Source organism: Bombina bombina, chromosome 2 (genome assembly GCF_027579735.1).
Source record: "Bombina bombina isolate aBomBom1 chromosome 2, aBomBom1.pri, whole genome shotgun sequence".
NCBI classification, from domain to species: domain Eukaryota; kingdom Metazoa; phylum Chordata; class Amphibia; order Anura; family Bombinatoridae; genus Bombina; species Bombina bombina.
In genome coordinates this window covers 794,768,429-794,785,048 of record NC_069500.1, presented here as the reverse complement: position 1 = coordinate 794,785,048, position 16,620 = coordinate 794,768,429, and the positions used below count along the sequence as shown (strand labels likewise).

Below are 16,620 nucleotides of genomic sequence, written 5' to 3'. Positions count from 1 at the left end.
GTGGAACCTTCCCCTTGGGGGTAGTTCCTTGAATTCCAGGAGATAACCTTGAGAAACTATTTCTAGCGCCCAAGGATCCTGAACATCTCTTGCCCAAGCCTGAGCGAAGAGAGAGAGTCTGCCCCCCACCAGATCCGGTCCCGGATCGGGGGCCAGCATCTCATGCTGTCTTGGTAGCGGTAGCGGGCTTCTTGGCCTGCTTACCTTTGTTCCAGCCTTGCATCGGTCTCCAGGCTGGCTTGGTTTGAGAAGAATTACCCTCTTGCTTAGAGGATGTAGAATTTGAGGCTGGTCCGTTTCTGCGAAAGGGTCGAAAATTTGTTTTATTTTTAGCCTTAAAAGACCTATCCTGAGGAAGGGCGTGGCCCTTTCCCCCAGTGATGTCTGAAATAATCTCTTTCAAGTCAGGGCCAAACAGCGTTTTCCCCTTGAAAGGGATGTTAAGCAATCTGTTCTTGGAGGACACATCCGCTGACCAAGACTTCAGCCAAAGCGCTCTGCGCGCCACAATAGCAAAACCTGAATTTTTCGCCGCTAATCTAGCTAATTGCAAAGTGGCGTCTAAGGTAAAAGAGTTAGCCAACTTAAGTGCTTGAACTCTGTCCATAACCTCCTCATAAGAGGATGCTTGATTGAGCGACTTTTCTAGTTCCTCGAACCAGAAACACGCTGCTGTAGTGACAGGAACAATGCATGAAATTGGTTGTAGAAGGTAACCTTGCTGAACAAACATCTTTTTAAGCAAACCCTCTAATTTTTTATCCATAGGATCTTTGAAAGCACAACTATCTTCTATAGGGATAGTGGTGCGTTTGTTTAGAGTAGAAACCGCCCCCTCGACCTTGGGGACTGTCTGCCATAAGTCCTTCCTGGGGTCGACCATAGGAAATAATTTCTTAAATATAGGGGGAGGGACAAAAGGTATGCCGGGCCTTTCCCATTCTTTATTTACAATGTCCGCCACCCGCTTGGGTATAGGAAAAGCTTCGGGGGGCACCGGGACCTCTAGGAACCTGTCCATCTTACATAATTTCTCTGGAATGACCAAATTGTCACAATCATCCAGAGTAGATAACACCTCCTTAAGCAGAGCGCGGAGATGTTCCAATTTAAATTTAAATGTAATAACGTCAGGTTCAGCTTGATGAGAATTTTTCCTGAATCTGAAATTTCTCCCTCAGACAAAACCTCCCTAGCCCCTTCAGACTGGTGTAAGGGCATGTCAGAACCATTATCATCAGCGTCCTCATGCTCTTCAGTATCTAAAACAGAGCAGTCGCGCTTTCGCTGATAAGTGGGCATTTTGGCTAAAATGTTTTTAATAGAATTATCCATTACAGCCGTTAATTGTTGCATAGTAAGGAGGATTGGCGCACTAGATTCACTAGGGACCTCCTGAGTGGGCAAGACTGGTGTAGACATAGAAGGAGATGATGCAGTACCATGCTTACTCCCCTCACTTAAGGAATCATTTTGGGCAACATTATTATCAGTGGCATCATTGTCCCTACTTTGTTTGTCACATTCATCACATATATTTAAATGGAGAGGAACCTTGGCTTCCGAACATACAGAACATCGTCTATCTGATAGTTCAGACATGTTAATAGGCATAAACTTGATAACAAAGCACAAAAAACGTTTTAAAATAAAACCGTTACTGTCTCTTTAAATTTTAAACTGAACACACTTTTTTACTGAATATACGCAAAAGTATGAAGGAAATGTTCAAAATTCACCAAAATTTCACCACAGTGTCATAAAGCCTTAAAAGTATTGCACACCAAATTTGAAAGCTTTAACTCTTAAAATAACGGAACCGGAGCCGTTTTTACATTTAACCCCTATACAGTCCCTGGTATCTGCTTTGCTGAGACCCAACCAAGCCCAGAGGGGAATACGATACCAAATGACGCCTTCAATAAGCTTTTTCAGTGGATCTGAGCTCCTCACACATGCATCTGCATGCCTTGCTTCTCAAAAACAACTGCGCATTAGTGGCGCGAAAATGAGGCTCTGCCTATGACTAGAAAAGGCCCCCAGTGAAAAAGGTGTCCAATACAGTGCCTGCCGTTTTTTTAATAAAATTCCCAAGATTAAAATAACTCTCCAAAGTTATAAACCATTAAATATGCTTATAAAGTAATCGTTTTGGCCCAGAAAAATGTCTACCAGTCTTAAAAGCCCTTGTGAAGCCCTTTTATTCTTATATTGAAAATTAAGAAAATGGCTTACCGGATCCCATAGGGAAAATGACAGCTTCCAGCATTACCAAGTCTTGTTAGAAATGTGTCATACCTCAAGCAGCCAAAGTCTGCTCACTGTTTCCCCCAACTGAAGTTAATTCCTCTCAACAGTCCTGTGTGGAAACAGCCATCGATTTTAGTAACGGTTGCTAAAATCATTTTCCTCTTACAAACAGAAATCTTCATCTCTTTTCTGTTTCAGAGTAAATAGTACATACCAGCACTATTTTAAAATAACAAACTCTTGATAGAAGAATAAAAACTACATTTAAACACCAAAAAACTCTGAGCCATCTCCGTGGAGATGTTGCCTGTGCAACGGCAAAGAGAATGACTGGGGAAGGTGGAGCCTAGGAGGGATCATGTGACCAGCTTTGCTGGGTTCTTTGCCATTTCCTGTTGGGGAAGAGAATATCCCATAAGTAAGGATGACGCCGTGGACCGGACACACCTATGTTGGAGAAAAGTTTTCGCTCATGCAATAACCCAATGCGCACAAAAAGCCGAAATTCAAATATCGCAACCATATTAACGTATTCCCCCATAGATTTCAATGGAGTGTGAAAAGTGGATAAAAAAACTAATACCCAACAAGTCGCACAAACCTGAAAATCTTTTTATTTTTTATGTGTTTTTTTCCACTTTTTAGTAGAGCGTAACAGGTAACCAGAGCACTGAAGTCGCACTAACTCGACGAGTGTATATTGTGATTGTGCTCACACGTTCGCATTTACTTTCAACTCGTATGCTCCTTCCGATGCGCCCAAAGAGCTCACACTCAACAGTTAGCGTCACTCATATTCTATCTTAATCTGTTTCTTTTTATGTTTACAATTTTCTTTTCTTTTTTTTACTAAAGGAGCACTGTTTCATATACCTTTAAACTAGAGTCTCATATTTTTTTCTTTTTTAGTAAATGACTGTTAACATAGCCTTTATTGAGTAACCATTGAGTGGATGGACAACACTTACTAACAATCACCTAGATTACGATAATCAGCCCATAGGATTGAGCTCGCATTCTATTGGCTGATTGGATCAACCAATAGGATTGAACTGTAATCCTATTGGCTGATTGCATCAGCCAATAGGATTTTTTCTACCTTAATTCCAATTGGCTGATAGAATTCTATCAGCAAAACGGAATCTAAGGGACGCCATCTTGGATGATGTCACTTAAAGGTACCTTCATTCTGTGTTAGTCGTTGGATGAAGAAGATGCTCAGCGTCGGATGTCTTGAAGATGGACCCGCTCTGCGCCGGATGGATGAAGATAGAAGATGCCGTCTGGATGAAGACTTCTGCCCATCAGGAGGACAACTTCTGCCCGGCTTGGATGAAGACTTCTGCCCATCTGGAGGACCACTTCGCTTGGCTTGGATGAAGACGTCTCATGGTAAGTCGATCTTCAGGGGGTTAGTGTTAGGTTTTTTTAAGGGTGTATTGGGTGGGTTTTATTTTTTAGATTAGGGTTTGGGCGGCAATAGAGCTAACTGCCCTTTTAAGGGCAATGCCCATCCAAATGCCCTTTTCAGGGCAATGGGGAGCTTAGGTTTTTTTAGATAGTATTTTATGTGGGGGGTTGTTTGTGTGGGTGGTGGGTTATACTGTTGGGGGGGTTGTTTGTATTTTTTTCTTACAGGTAAAAGAGCTGATTACTTTGGGGCAATGCCCCGCAAAAGGCCCTTGTTAGTTTAGTTTAGGCTAGGGTTTTTTTTTATTTTATTTTTTTTGGGGGGGGGGCTTTTTTATTTTAATAGGGCTATTAGATTAGGTGTAATTAGTTTAAATTTCTGTAATTTGTTTATTATTTTCTGTAATTTAGTGTTTTGTTTTTTTTGTACTTTAGATAATTTAATTTAATTTAGCTAATTGTATGTAATTTAATTAATTGTATTTAATTTAGTTAATGTATTTAATTATAGTGTAGTGTTAGGTGTAATTGTAACTTAGGTTAGGTTTTATTTTACAGGTACTTTTGTATTTATTTTAGCTAGGTAGTTGTTAAATAGTTAATAACTATTTAGTAACTATTCTACCTAGTTAAAATAAATACAAACTTGCCTGTAAAATAAAAATAAATCCTAAGATAGCTACAATGTAACTATTAGTTATATTGTAGCTAGCTTAGGGTTTATTTTACAGGTAAGTATTTAGTTTTAAATAGGAATAATTTAGTTAATGATAGGAATTTTTAGTTAGATTTCTTTTAATTATATTTAAGTTAGGGGGTGTTAGGGGTAGACTTAGATTTAGGGGTTAATAACTTTAATATAGTGGTGGTGACGTTGGGGGCGGCAGATTAGGGGTTAATAAATTTAGGTAGGTGGTGGTGATGTTAGGGACTGCAGATTAGGGGTTAATAATAATATTTAACTAGTGTTTGCGAGGCGGGAGTGCTGCGGTTTAGGGATTAATAGATTTATTATAGTGGCGGCGATGTTCGGTTCGGCAGATTAGGGGTTAAAATTTTTCTTTTAGTGTTTGCGATGTTGGAGGGCCTCGGTTTAGGGGTTAATATGTAGTTTATAGGTGTTAGTGTACTTTTTAGCACTTTAGTTAAGAGTTTTATGCTAAGACTTTGTAGTGTAAAACTCTTAACTACTGATTTTAAAATGCGGTACCAGTCTTGACAGGAGAGGGTCTACCACTCACTTTTTGGCAGACTCGTAATACCAGCGCTATGCAAGTCCCATTGAAAAAAGAGGATACGCAATTTACGTAAGTGGATTTGCGGCATTGCCAAGTCTGGCCAAAAAAGTGAGCGGTACACCTGTACCTGCAAGACTCGTAATACCAGCGGGCATTAAAAAGCAGCGTTAGGACCGGTTAACGCTGCTTTTTTAGCCTAACACAAAACTCGTAATCTAGCCGTTAGTATTTTTAATTTTTTTGTAACTGTATATTTTTTTTTTTAGTAGTTTTAGGTTTTTTAATTTATTTTATTGATAGTTATTTTAATTTGAGTATAATAGTAATGTTAGATAACTTGCGTTCTATAGAGACAAAAAAAGAAGAGGCGCTCTGGTGCTAATAATCCTTGGCTACAAATGGATATAAACTAAAGGTTCAGAGTAATACTCACAAAGATGTTTGCACATGCAGTGCAATAACAGGTGAGCCGAAGCTTCAGAGCCGCTCGGCTGACTCGCTAAGGGTGAAATCAGCTGTTCACTGGGTAATCACTTTACCACTTTACCCACGATTGCAAAGGGTTGGAAAATGAAATACCTATAACAAAAAATAGATACCGCCCTTGGTGCAGATTATCCCAGATACAAATTACACATACGGCAAGTGTCGAGAAGTTTGTACTCACAAGCGGAGTTGCACAAGCAGTGCAATATCAGGCGTGCCGAATCTTTAAGAGCCGTTCGGCTGACTCCCTGGGTCCTGTACAGCTGCTCCTTATTGAACCAGGATCTTGCTGGAAGTGTGGTGGGAAATAGAAGTGGCTATGCCAATAGAGATTAATCTGTGCAAGGGATCAATAGGGCAAATAAGGCAAATATTCCACAGCAAGGTAGAAGAGATAAAAGTTTTTATTAAAAACATAAAATTGCTTAGCAACGCGTTTCTCGGCTAACATGCCGTTTCATGTAGTTTTTTTTAATCTCCCAGGTAAGTTTTTATTTATTTTAAGATAGGGATCTTGTAATTTTAATTTAAAGTTAGGAGGTTGTTAGTTTTAGGGGTTAATAGTTTAATTTAGTTTTTTTGCGATGTGGGGGACTGTTGATTTAGGGGTTAATAGGTTTATTTAGTGGCAGTGATGTGGGAGGCCAGAGGTTTAGTGGTTAATATCTTTATTATAGTGTGGGCGATGTTGGGGTGTGGGGGAATAGGGGTTAATAACTTTATTATAATGTCGGTGATATGAGGAGTGGCAGATTAGGGGTTAATAGATTTATTTTGGTGGCAGCGATTTTGTGCGGCAGATTAGGGGTTAATAAGTTTATGTAGGTGTCTACATGTTGGGGGCAGCAGATTAGGGATGTTTAGACGTGGGGTTTATGTTAGGGTGTTCGGTTTAAATGTAACTTTTTTTCCCCCATCGGCATCAATGGGGTTGCGTTACTGAGCTTTTCATTCCGCGATCGCAGGTGTTAGGTTTTTTTCTAACACTCTCTCTCCATTGATATCTACGGGGAAAGCGTGCACAAGTACGTCAAAGCAGCGCTTGTATTTTGTGCAGTATGGAGCTCATCACTACCATATCGCAAGCACAGTGCGGCTTTTCCAAAACTCATAATGGCATTGCTATGGAGAGTGAAATAGCACAACTTTTGTTCATTTCGCACCCTATATAGCGCAAAACTTGTAATCTAGGTGATTGTAAATAGAGCAGTCTGGAAGAGATTTCTGCTATATTATCAACCTATCCCTGCTGAGGGTGATATGACCACATTTTCTTTAATTAAATGCACTTTGTTCACAGTTCAGGAGTTTCACTAAACTACATGGGTTCCTCATCTGTTCAGTTCCCCTCCTCCTTGTTTGCTTGACAGAAAGATCTTATTGTAACAGAAGAGGAAGATAAGAAAAATAACTGTCACTGAGAAGTAATACTGTATACTCTATTGTGTTTATTGAGCTGTGTGTGATTTTGGGTGTTGTTTAAAGGACCACTAAATACAGTAGAATTGCATAATTAAGTGCTTAATAAAAAGACAATGCAATAATACTTGCTTTGAATTTAAATATAAGCAGTAAATTTGTTTTCTGGCAATTTTATTTTTTTCTGCCATTTTCCGGCCCCCTGTATCATGTGACAGACATTAGCCAATCACAGACTAGTATAGGTATAATAATAATAATGGATACTTGTATAACACACAACCTTGGACTTAACCGACTTGTTATTATTACCCAACTGTACTCATTTTACCGACCTCAGAAGGATGAAAGGCTGAGTGGACCTTGCTGGTGCAACCCTTGGGTTGCCACAGATCTCTGCAACAGTGCATTAGCACGATGAGCTATTGGTATACCTTGTGAACTTATGCACATGCTCGCCTAGTAGTAATTGGTACCTCAGAAAGTGTGAATATAAACATACTAAACAAAATTTGATAAAGGAAGTAAATTGAAAAGTGTCTTAAACTGCATAATCCTTCTGAATCATGAAAGTTTATTTTGACTTTAGTGTCCCTTTAATGCACATTGGTTATATATTCATTTATTGGTGGTGGTTATCTTAGTGTAGAAAGTAAGGTCTAATGCAGGGGTCAGTAACTATTTCGAAGTTATACTATATAATTTATTTGTTAAGTGCTCACACATTCTGTATTGTGAAATATATTTGCTTATTAATAACAATAATAATAATAGTAATAATAATAAATGCTCAAATACTTAAATAAGTTAAGCACCAACATTAGACCCGCAGCCCAGTAGATCATCACTAGCCAGTATACCCACATCAGATCAGACACCTGGCCCTCCAGCTCTCTACAATATACCCACATCTCGAGGCATTATACCCACATCAGATCAAACCCCAGCACAGTAAGCCTTCACTAGCCTAGAGAAGCCACAGTAGACCTTCACTAGCCTAAAGAAGTGTGAAACAGAGCAGAGAGAGATACAGAGCTCAAGGTCAAATTGAGATAGCAAAGGTTATGAGAACAGGATAAAGTTATGGAGAAATATAAAAGTATAGAATACCAACAAGGAAACACGTCATTGTTCAAACACAATGGACATTGTTTGTTTTATGGCAGCTAAACCAGTATCACAGCTTTATGTGTTATATTAGTAGTCTGAAAAAACACTCATGCTGAATCTATGGTTACCTTTTCCTTCCAGAATGTCCTTCCCATAGTTGACATATTTTTGTAACCACTCAATGCATTCTGTATCAAAATAAAGCTTCCGCCTCTCTGCAAAGCTCCTGTCAAGATTCCACCTCTGGGTAGTGATCTGAGCTTCATCCATGGAGGGCACGTAGACCATGCGATCCTTATCCAAGCTCAGAAAGTCGTCGCCATCATAAGCGTGTTGTGTGTACCCTGTAGTGCTCCCATCCTCACGCAGCTCACAGCCATACATGGACTGGTAAACATGTAAGCCTAAATAACACATAATATACACAACAGTCTATTTTAAAAAAACAATACTTGTAAAAATTAAAAGCGACAATATAGTGACTGAGCAATCACCCCCAGTATGCCCATCGTGCCAAGCAGTTTAGCAGTGGTGAGGATGGAATCGGATTACAATAGGTTAATATCACACATGTCAATTAGTATTTCCCTTCCACAGTGAGCAAAGGGGTGAATTGAAAAGCCCTTTATTTTTCAGTTTTGGGTGACCTCCTGGTTTCTATCCCGATAACAGGTACTTAACACACAAAAAGGCCTTTTTCGTGATCTATACTGCTGATTGTGGATAAAGGCTTTTCAGGCATGGATTAATTTTGCATTATAATCATTTGGAAAACACACTAACTAATTCAGGCAAAAAAAAAAAAAATTCAGAGCAAATCTCCAATAGATTGTGATCAACATTATTGTGTTTATTTGAGCTTAGGTAGTAATTGCTTGTAGCAATATTTTATCATGAATCACAAATAAGAGTAAACAAAACATAAAATTCCCGCCTGTTCTATCGTATATTATGTCTCATAAAAAGTACCTTAAAGGGACATAATACTTATATGCTAAATCACTTGAAAATCATGCAGCATAACTTTAAAAAGCTGACAGGAAAATGTCACCTGTCGTAGTAATGAACAGCAGCCAATCAGCATCAGCAGTGCTGTTGTCATGAACTGTTTTACTGTGATCTCATGAGACTTTACTTAACTCTCATGAGGCATGCTCTCCCTTGCAGGTCCCGGGACAGGCATACTGATTTTCTGCTTAAAGTCCAATGGGGTGTGAATACTTAGGACATTTTGAGGTAAAATATCTTTCTTTTTTACATAGAGATGTTTAGGTGATATTTTCTAGTGAGCTTTTTACAGCTATGCTGCATCACTTTCAAGTGTTTCAACATTTGGGTATCATGTCCCTTTAAATGAAAGTAACTTTCAAAGCAAACATCCTAGATTTAGCAAGAAAGAGAGGTATACTGGTCCAATTTCTTTGTAATAGATTAAATACTGTACATTTTAAACACAGTAAAGTTTATTAATCTTAGTAAGTAAGCATTGTAAAAGAACCTATGAACTGGAGATACTTTTCTTTCCAATTACATTGATTCTAGGCCAGTTATGGCTTACTTTGGCACCTCAGATGTTTTGGAACTACATTTCCCATGATGCTTAGGCACTCTACAGTCTAGATTAGCATCATGGGACATGTAGTTTCTAAACATCAGTGGTGCCAAGGTTAGCCATTACTGTTCTAGAATATTGGCATGGAATAGAGATCACTTTAAACATTATTTCAGCACCAAATAGGCAGATCCTGCTTTGTAACTGGATTCCTTATGTTTGTACTTACTGTTCTGGAAGTAAGTAATAAATAATTATCCTGTGATTGTTTACCATTATACTAATATACTAGAATAGAATTTAAATACCTAAAATAAAGATTTTTTCAAAGAGACATGTATTTCCCGAATTTCCAACCTTAATGTGTCAGTATGGCTCTCGTATGGAACCAGAATCTTTTAACGGGATTTAAAATATCTTTTTAATTACAAGACAATTTTGCAGTCTTGCAATAAATTGCCATGCAAGTCAAGTGTGAAAACTCTATAGTTACATTAACACCTTGTTTTTCCCCCCAGTTGTTTGGAGAAACAAATATGGACTTCTTACTAGAGTAGACACAACTTGCCACTTTCATTTTGTTTTAGCAAAACTAGCATTGTTTTGCAATAACTAATTGTATAATCTCTGCTCAGGCCAGTTAGGGATAGATATGTAGCATGTGAATTCTGCAGTGTGCACTCCAGTTCTCAGAATTGGATACTTAAAGTTTTCAGAGATATATTACAAAAAAAGGAGGCAAAATAAAATATCAAAAAGCATATTGCAATGTTTTTTTTTTAGCTAAACATTTTATATTACAATTTCAAAGTGTTTCATGTTCCCTTTATAATAGTAAGACAAAAACAATTCTGCTCTTTACCTTCACTTTGGTTAAAGCGTTTCATGGCTATCTTTAGTTTACTTCTATACAAATCCTCATGACCTCGGTCAATCCTGGTCTCACTCGCCCAGTATTCAGGACCCAGGTTTTTCTTCATCCATTCTGTCCCCGGTCGAGCTTCTCTGGTGTCGCTGTGGTAGTGCATGATGATAATGTCATCAACGTACCCAAATGCAACAAACTCGAAGAACCCAGACCTCGGATCTGTAATTCCTGCATACTGATATATCAAATAATGGCTACCTGCAGATATAAAATCATTACAAATAAGATCCCATATTTCTAGCTGAATGGTTACATTTGTATAAAGTGTCTATGCAAGTCTACCAAAAATAAGAAACCCACAAAAGATTTCTGATACTAACAATAATTGCCTGGGCTTAATTAGTTTCTTTGATGTCCCAAAACAACTGATAAAACAGACAGTTTAGCATAATTTTTTCAAAAGTGTTAAAAGTGACAGTAAAGTCAAAATAAAATTTTCATGAATCAGACAGAACATGCGATTTTAACCAACTTTCCAATTTATGTCTATCATCCCATTTGCTTTGTTCTGTTGGTATCCTTTGTTGAAGAGTAAACCTAGGTGGGCATATAGGTCCTGAGGTGCGTGTACGTGTCTTTAGTACTCTAGGGTAGTAGTGTTTGCAACAATGTTTGTAGCAATGTTATACAAAGTTCCAAATATTGCTGCCATAGAGTGCTAAAGATATGTGAGTGCTGGTCCTATGAGCACAACAAGGTTTACTCTTCAACAAAGGATATACAATAAAAACAAAAACAAATTTAGTAATAGAAGTAAAATGGAAAGTTTTTTAAAATAACATGCTGTATCTAGACCATAAAAGGTTTACTTTACACTCCCTTTAAAGGGATACTCAACCTAATTTTTTTTTTTTTACTCCTATTATCGATTTTTCTTTGTTCTCTTGCTATCTTTATTTGAAAAAGCAGTAATGTAAGGTTTGGAGCCGGACCATTTTTGGTTCAGCACTTGGGTAGCGCTTGCTGATTGGTTTGCTACATTTAGCCACCAATCAGCAAGCACTACCCAGGTGCTGAACCAAAAATGGGCTGGCTCTTAAGCTTACGGTCTTACTTTTTCAAATTAAGATAGCAAGAGAACGAAGAAAAATTGATAATAGGAGTAAATTTACAAAGTTGCTTAAAATTGCATGCTCTAACTGAATTGTAAAAGAAACAAATTGGGTTTAGTGTCCCTTTAAGTTTGTATCTGAGCTATAACCTTATAATTTTGTTTTTAATGCTCTCTTATAATTTTGCCATCCTCTTTCTTATTTGCCCGCTGCCCATAAAATATCTGCCACCCAAGGATGATGGTTTGTTATTCTTCAAGTTGTTCTTCATGCAGTAGTGCATTTAAAGGGACACTAAACCCAATTTTGTTCTTTCATGATTCAGATAGAGCATGCAATTTTAAGCAACTTTCTAATTTACTCCTATCATTAATTTTTCTTCATTCTCTTGCTATCTTTATTTAAAAAGCAGGAATGTAAAGCTCTGGAGCCAGCCCATTTTAGGTTCAGCACCCTGGGTATCGCTTGCTTATTGGTGGCTACATTTAGCCACCAATAAGCAAAATGGGCTGGCTCCTAAGGTTCTTAACCAAAAATGGGCCGACTCCTAAGGTTTAAATTCCTGCTTTTTAAATAAAGATAGCAAGAGAACAAAGAAAATTGATAAAAGCAGTAAATAAGAACGTTGCTTAAAATTGCATACTTTATCTGAATCATTAAAGAAATTTTAGTTTAGTATTCCTTTGACTACTAACTTAAATAGCCATAAGCTTTAAAGAGACATGAAACTAAAAAAAAATCTTTCATGATTCAGATAGAGCAAACAATTTTATACAACTTTATAGTTTACGTCTATTATCAAATTTCCTTAGTTCTCTTTTGTTGAAAAGCAGGGATGTAAGCTCAGGAGCGTGCATGTGTCGCGAGCACTATATGGCAGCAGATCTGCAAGTATTTTATTTGCAAGAGCACTAGATGGCAGCACTATATCCTGCCATGTAGTTCTTTAAACGCCTACCTAGGGATTTCTTTAACAAAGAATACCACGGGAACAAAGCAAATTTGATAATAAAAGTGAATTGGAAACTTTTTTTAAAAGTGTATGCTCTATCTGAATCACAAAACATTTTTTTTTTAGGTTTCATATCCCTTTAACTGAGCATTGGACTGGTACAGAATTCCTAATTCACAAACTACATGAAAACAATACGGGCGCGATCAAATATACGGCGAAGGTTTTGGCACAAGCGTGGGAACCCGTGCCGCCCGTAATATCACCTTGCACATCGGGGTATTACATATACTGCGCCGTTAGATGCTAAACTGGCATAAGTAGGACAAACTGGCGATCTTCTGAAATGTGCGCAAATACACATTTTAGTCGTCGCAAGTAACTTACGCCAGTATTTTCTCCACGGAAAGTGTCAGTAAAGAGTAGTTTTATGCAAATTAGGGTAACACTCGTAAAAATGAACCGCGATTTCAAATATAAATGCGATTGTTCTTTGAGCTACAGCACACTACACTGGAGTGGAGGATTAGTCAGAGTAGAGAGAGAGGCGCAAACAGAGGAGTTAGTTCGGTCGCATTGTTGTTTGATTAAGCTTGTACACTTACACATATTTTTACATATTGCACACATTTTGCATACATACATATACAAAATACACCACACTCTTTTTTCTAACACCTCACACATTTTATTTCAATTTTACAGTGTGATAGGCTGAGTGTTTGGTTGTGATTGTGTGTGATTGAACTGGGAGTGAGTGTGAGTGTGTGTAGTGTGATTTAGTGTGAGGATGCAGGGAGAGGAGTATTGGAGAGGACAGGAGGAGCAGTGGGGTCCCCGTTAGGGAGTTACATTGCTTTTTTAGTCAGTGCAAGGGTTCCTGCGCCTGCAATTTGTGGCGAGATAAGAATGGAGTAGATTCTCTGAATTCTGCGCGCGTAAGTCCTTACGCTGTATATTCGATACCAAATTGCGCGTCTGTTCTATGTTAGTCTATGGTTAAAAAAAATACGTCCGAAGGGTGAAATATACGCGCGTAACTTGTATGCTACGCCGTATATGTAATACCAAAATCTCGTAAAATCTGGCGGCGGAGGATTTTGCGGGCGACGCTGCATATTTAATGGAGGCCTACGTTTTTTAGTTAAGATGACAAGTAAAATACTGTGTGCCATTAGGTGAAATCCTCATACAGACCCTCACATGACCAGCGCTTACTCAGTTCTCTATAAAAGGAATTGAGCCTGGAAGTCCCAGCGAGTGTCAAGCTGTCACCCATATGAAGTAGTGAGACTCTCTGACATGCATAATCTCACAGAGGATTGCAAACATCACAGGAAGACCATGCTCTGATAATCATTTTTTAAGCAAATGAAAATCATATTGCATTGTATTTAATATACTTTACCTTACATTTGCTTTTAGTTTGGCATACAGCACAAGTTAAACTCACCAGTTTACGATATGTGATTTAACCAGTGGTATTGCTGGTAATGCCACATATTGCTTATTCATTTATTGACAAATTTAATTATGGTGTCATTTTCTAAAATTGTAAATTAAGCTCGGAGGATCAGAGAAATTTGTTCTGAACTTTCTAGATGTTGTATATTTGAGTGACCAACGAAAATATGTGTCTTTAATGGATTTTTTAAAGTATGCAAAGTAAATTTTAAATTTAATCTATTTGTTCTCATTGAATTTACACTTATTTTTCAAAAGGTTTACAGTGATGCACTTTCAATATTACAGTAATATTACAGGGTTTGGTTTATTTTAGCATTTTGAGATAATGTGAAGTAAGAATTAAATCTAGATACCTTTTATTTTAAGTTTATGTGATATCAAATATGTTGTTTATCCTAAGTAAGATATTGCAATTTCTCCCACCAAAAAAACCAAACATACAGTTTATGCTATTATGAATGATCACAGACTTTATTCATAGTTCAATTCCCTTTTTTTTATTGAGGTTGTTATGAAACAATTGTTCAATACAAGTGAAAAATAATATATCAATCATTGTTATGTCAATACAACAAGGTACAAGAAAACAGGTTAGCTTTACACGGGGTTATGTGCATTCTAGAGACAAAAAAAACAGTCTGACAGCAGTAGTGCTAATGAACAAATGAGAATGAAATTTCATTTTAGGTAATATATATCCCTCTAAGATTTCTAATGGTCCCACGTGGGCCCATGTGCTCATAATTGACTCATGGGAGGGAACATAATGATATAAGCTATCCCTCATGGACCCTGTGACACTTAATGTCATTGGCTCACCCATGTCTTCAGTCAGCAACCAGTAGTGAATTGCTGCTCATTCATCAAAGCATACCAAGAGAACGAAGAAAAATTGATAATAGGAGTAAATTAGAAAGTTGCTTAAAATTGCATGCTCTATCTGAATCATGAAATAAAACATTTGGGTTTCAAATCCCTTTAAGTGCTTTTTAAGTGCTGGCCGTCTTTTCATGTATCTTGGATTTTCGGATTACTCAACCGTTCTGGTCGCACCCTGCAGCAGCCTGGGAATTGTAGTCTTCCCCTCCCACCATCCAGTTCCGGTATCCAGAGGAGTGTTAGCGGTACGTTTGTAGCAGCGGTTTCGTTTGTAAATATTAGTTTGTTTGGGTGAATTAACTAAAGAAGGTAGACTCTGTTTTGGCAGTCATGTTTTTGTTTGCTCACGTTGTGAGTCTGTTGAGTCACAAGATGCTCCCTCAATTGAGGTTGCTGTGATGAGAGTAGGAAATGACATCACCGGGTGGGGGTGGGGCTTAGGTCCATTATTGTCTATGTCGCAGTTACTAAGTGAGAGCTATGGTACCAGATGTATACTTCCATGCTCTGCAATAAAATAGTGTTGTACCCTCTTTGCTGTGTCCTGCATCTCATGACATGGTGTCAGAAGTTCTTGCCTGCGCTTCTGTTTCCTGATTGATGACGATGTTGAAGTTTACCCCACCTGAGCCTTTTGATTTCTCTCAGCCTGCAGCTTGGCCCACATGGCGTCAGCGGTTTCAGCGCTTCAGGAGGATTGCTTCCAAGCTGGACAAGGAGAGTGGTGAAGTACAAGTTAATTCTCTTTTATACTCTATGGGCAAAGATGTGGAGCCAGTGTTCAATGCTTTTACTTTCCAAGAAGGGGAAGAATTTGACTTTGACATAGTTATGAACAAACTCAGTGCCCACTTTGTGCCCAAAAGAAATGTGATTCATGAGAGGGCTTGTTTTCACAAACGTGCCCAGTGTGTGGGAGAATCTGTGGAGTCATTTGTGCGCAGCCTGTATGAACTAGCTGAAGTCTGTGAGTTTGGTGTTGCTAAAGAGGAGCAAATCAGAGACAGAATAGTCATAGGAATTGCAGATGCTGAAGTCTCACTGAAGCAACAGTTGGAGGCTGATTTAACATTAGATGGGGCTATTAGGATGGCCCACCAGAGTGAACTGGTGAAAAAGTGCTGATCTGAGGTCTGAGAGTATTGTGGATGAAGTGCAGCAGTTCAGGAGGGCTGCTAGTTAAAGGCACAGTGTGAGTGGTAGACCAAGGGCAACAGATAGGCTCAGTAGCGGATGGGCGCAGCATGCCCGCTGCACACGGTGCAACCGTACCCATGATCTAGTGTCATATGCCCTGCTAAAGACAAAAGATGTAGAAAATGTAACCGAATGGGCCATTTTGAAGTGGTGTGTAAAACTGAATATATTAAGGAGATGCAGGTGGATAGCGACCAGGAGGGTCAAGAAGTGTCCTTTGTAGGGTCTGTTGTTGAATGGCCTGGTTCAGATGGAGAGTGGAGGGTTACTCTTACTGTAATGGGAGCCAAAGTTGCATTTAAGATTGACACAGGAGCAGACATCACTGTTATGTCCCTTGACGCATTCATAAAACTGCCTCAACAGCCTCAGCTGGCGAAAGTCACAACAAAAGTCCATAGTCCTGGTGGCCGCATTGATTGTGCGGGAAATATTTTTACCAGCTACGTGTACAAGCAGAAGAAATTCACCATGTGGGTGCATGTGATTAGAGGTCAGTGTGTTAACAACCTATTGAGCAGAAAGCAGCCTGTGGTTTGGGCCTAGTCGCCAGAGTGAATGAGATCTCAGAAGATATGTTTGGTGAATTGGGCCTGCTGAATTGTAACCCAGACCGAATATCACTTAAAAGCGACGCAGTCCCATACAGCATTACCACTCCACGTAGAATTCCATTCCCG

At 38.6% G+C, this 16,620-nt stretch overlaps 1 protein-coding gene across 1 annotated transcript in view; it reads right to left on the bottom strand.

Moving 5' to 3' along the window:
• The window catches only part of LOC128647269 (zinc-alpha-2-glycoprotein), a 136,228-nt gene that overhangs the window by 55,670 nt on the left and 63,938 nt on the right, over nucleotides 1-16,620 (bottom strand). Inside the window, exons 2-3 of the mRNA XM_053700062.1 lie at nucleotides 10,328-10,591; nucleotides 8,042-8,317 (exon numbers count right to left, since the gene is read on the bottom strand). Coding sequence (XP_053556037.1) covers nucleotides 8,042-8,317; nucleotides 10,328-10,591 — 540 coding nt within the window. The remainder of the gene's footprint in view (nucleotides 1-8,041; nucleotides 8,318-10,327; nucleotides 10,592-16,620) is intronic.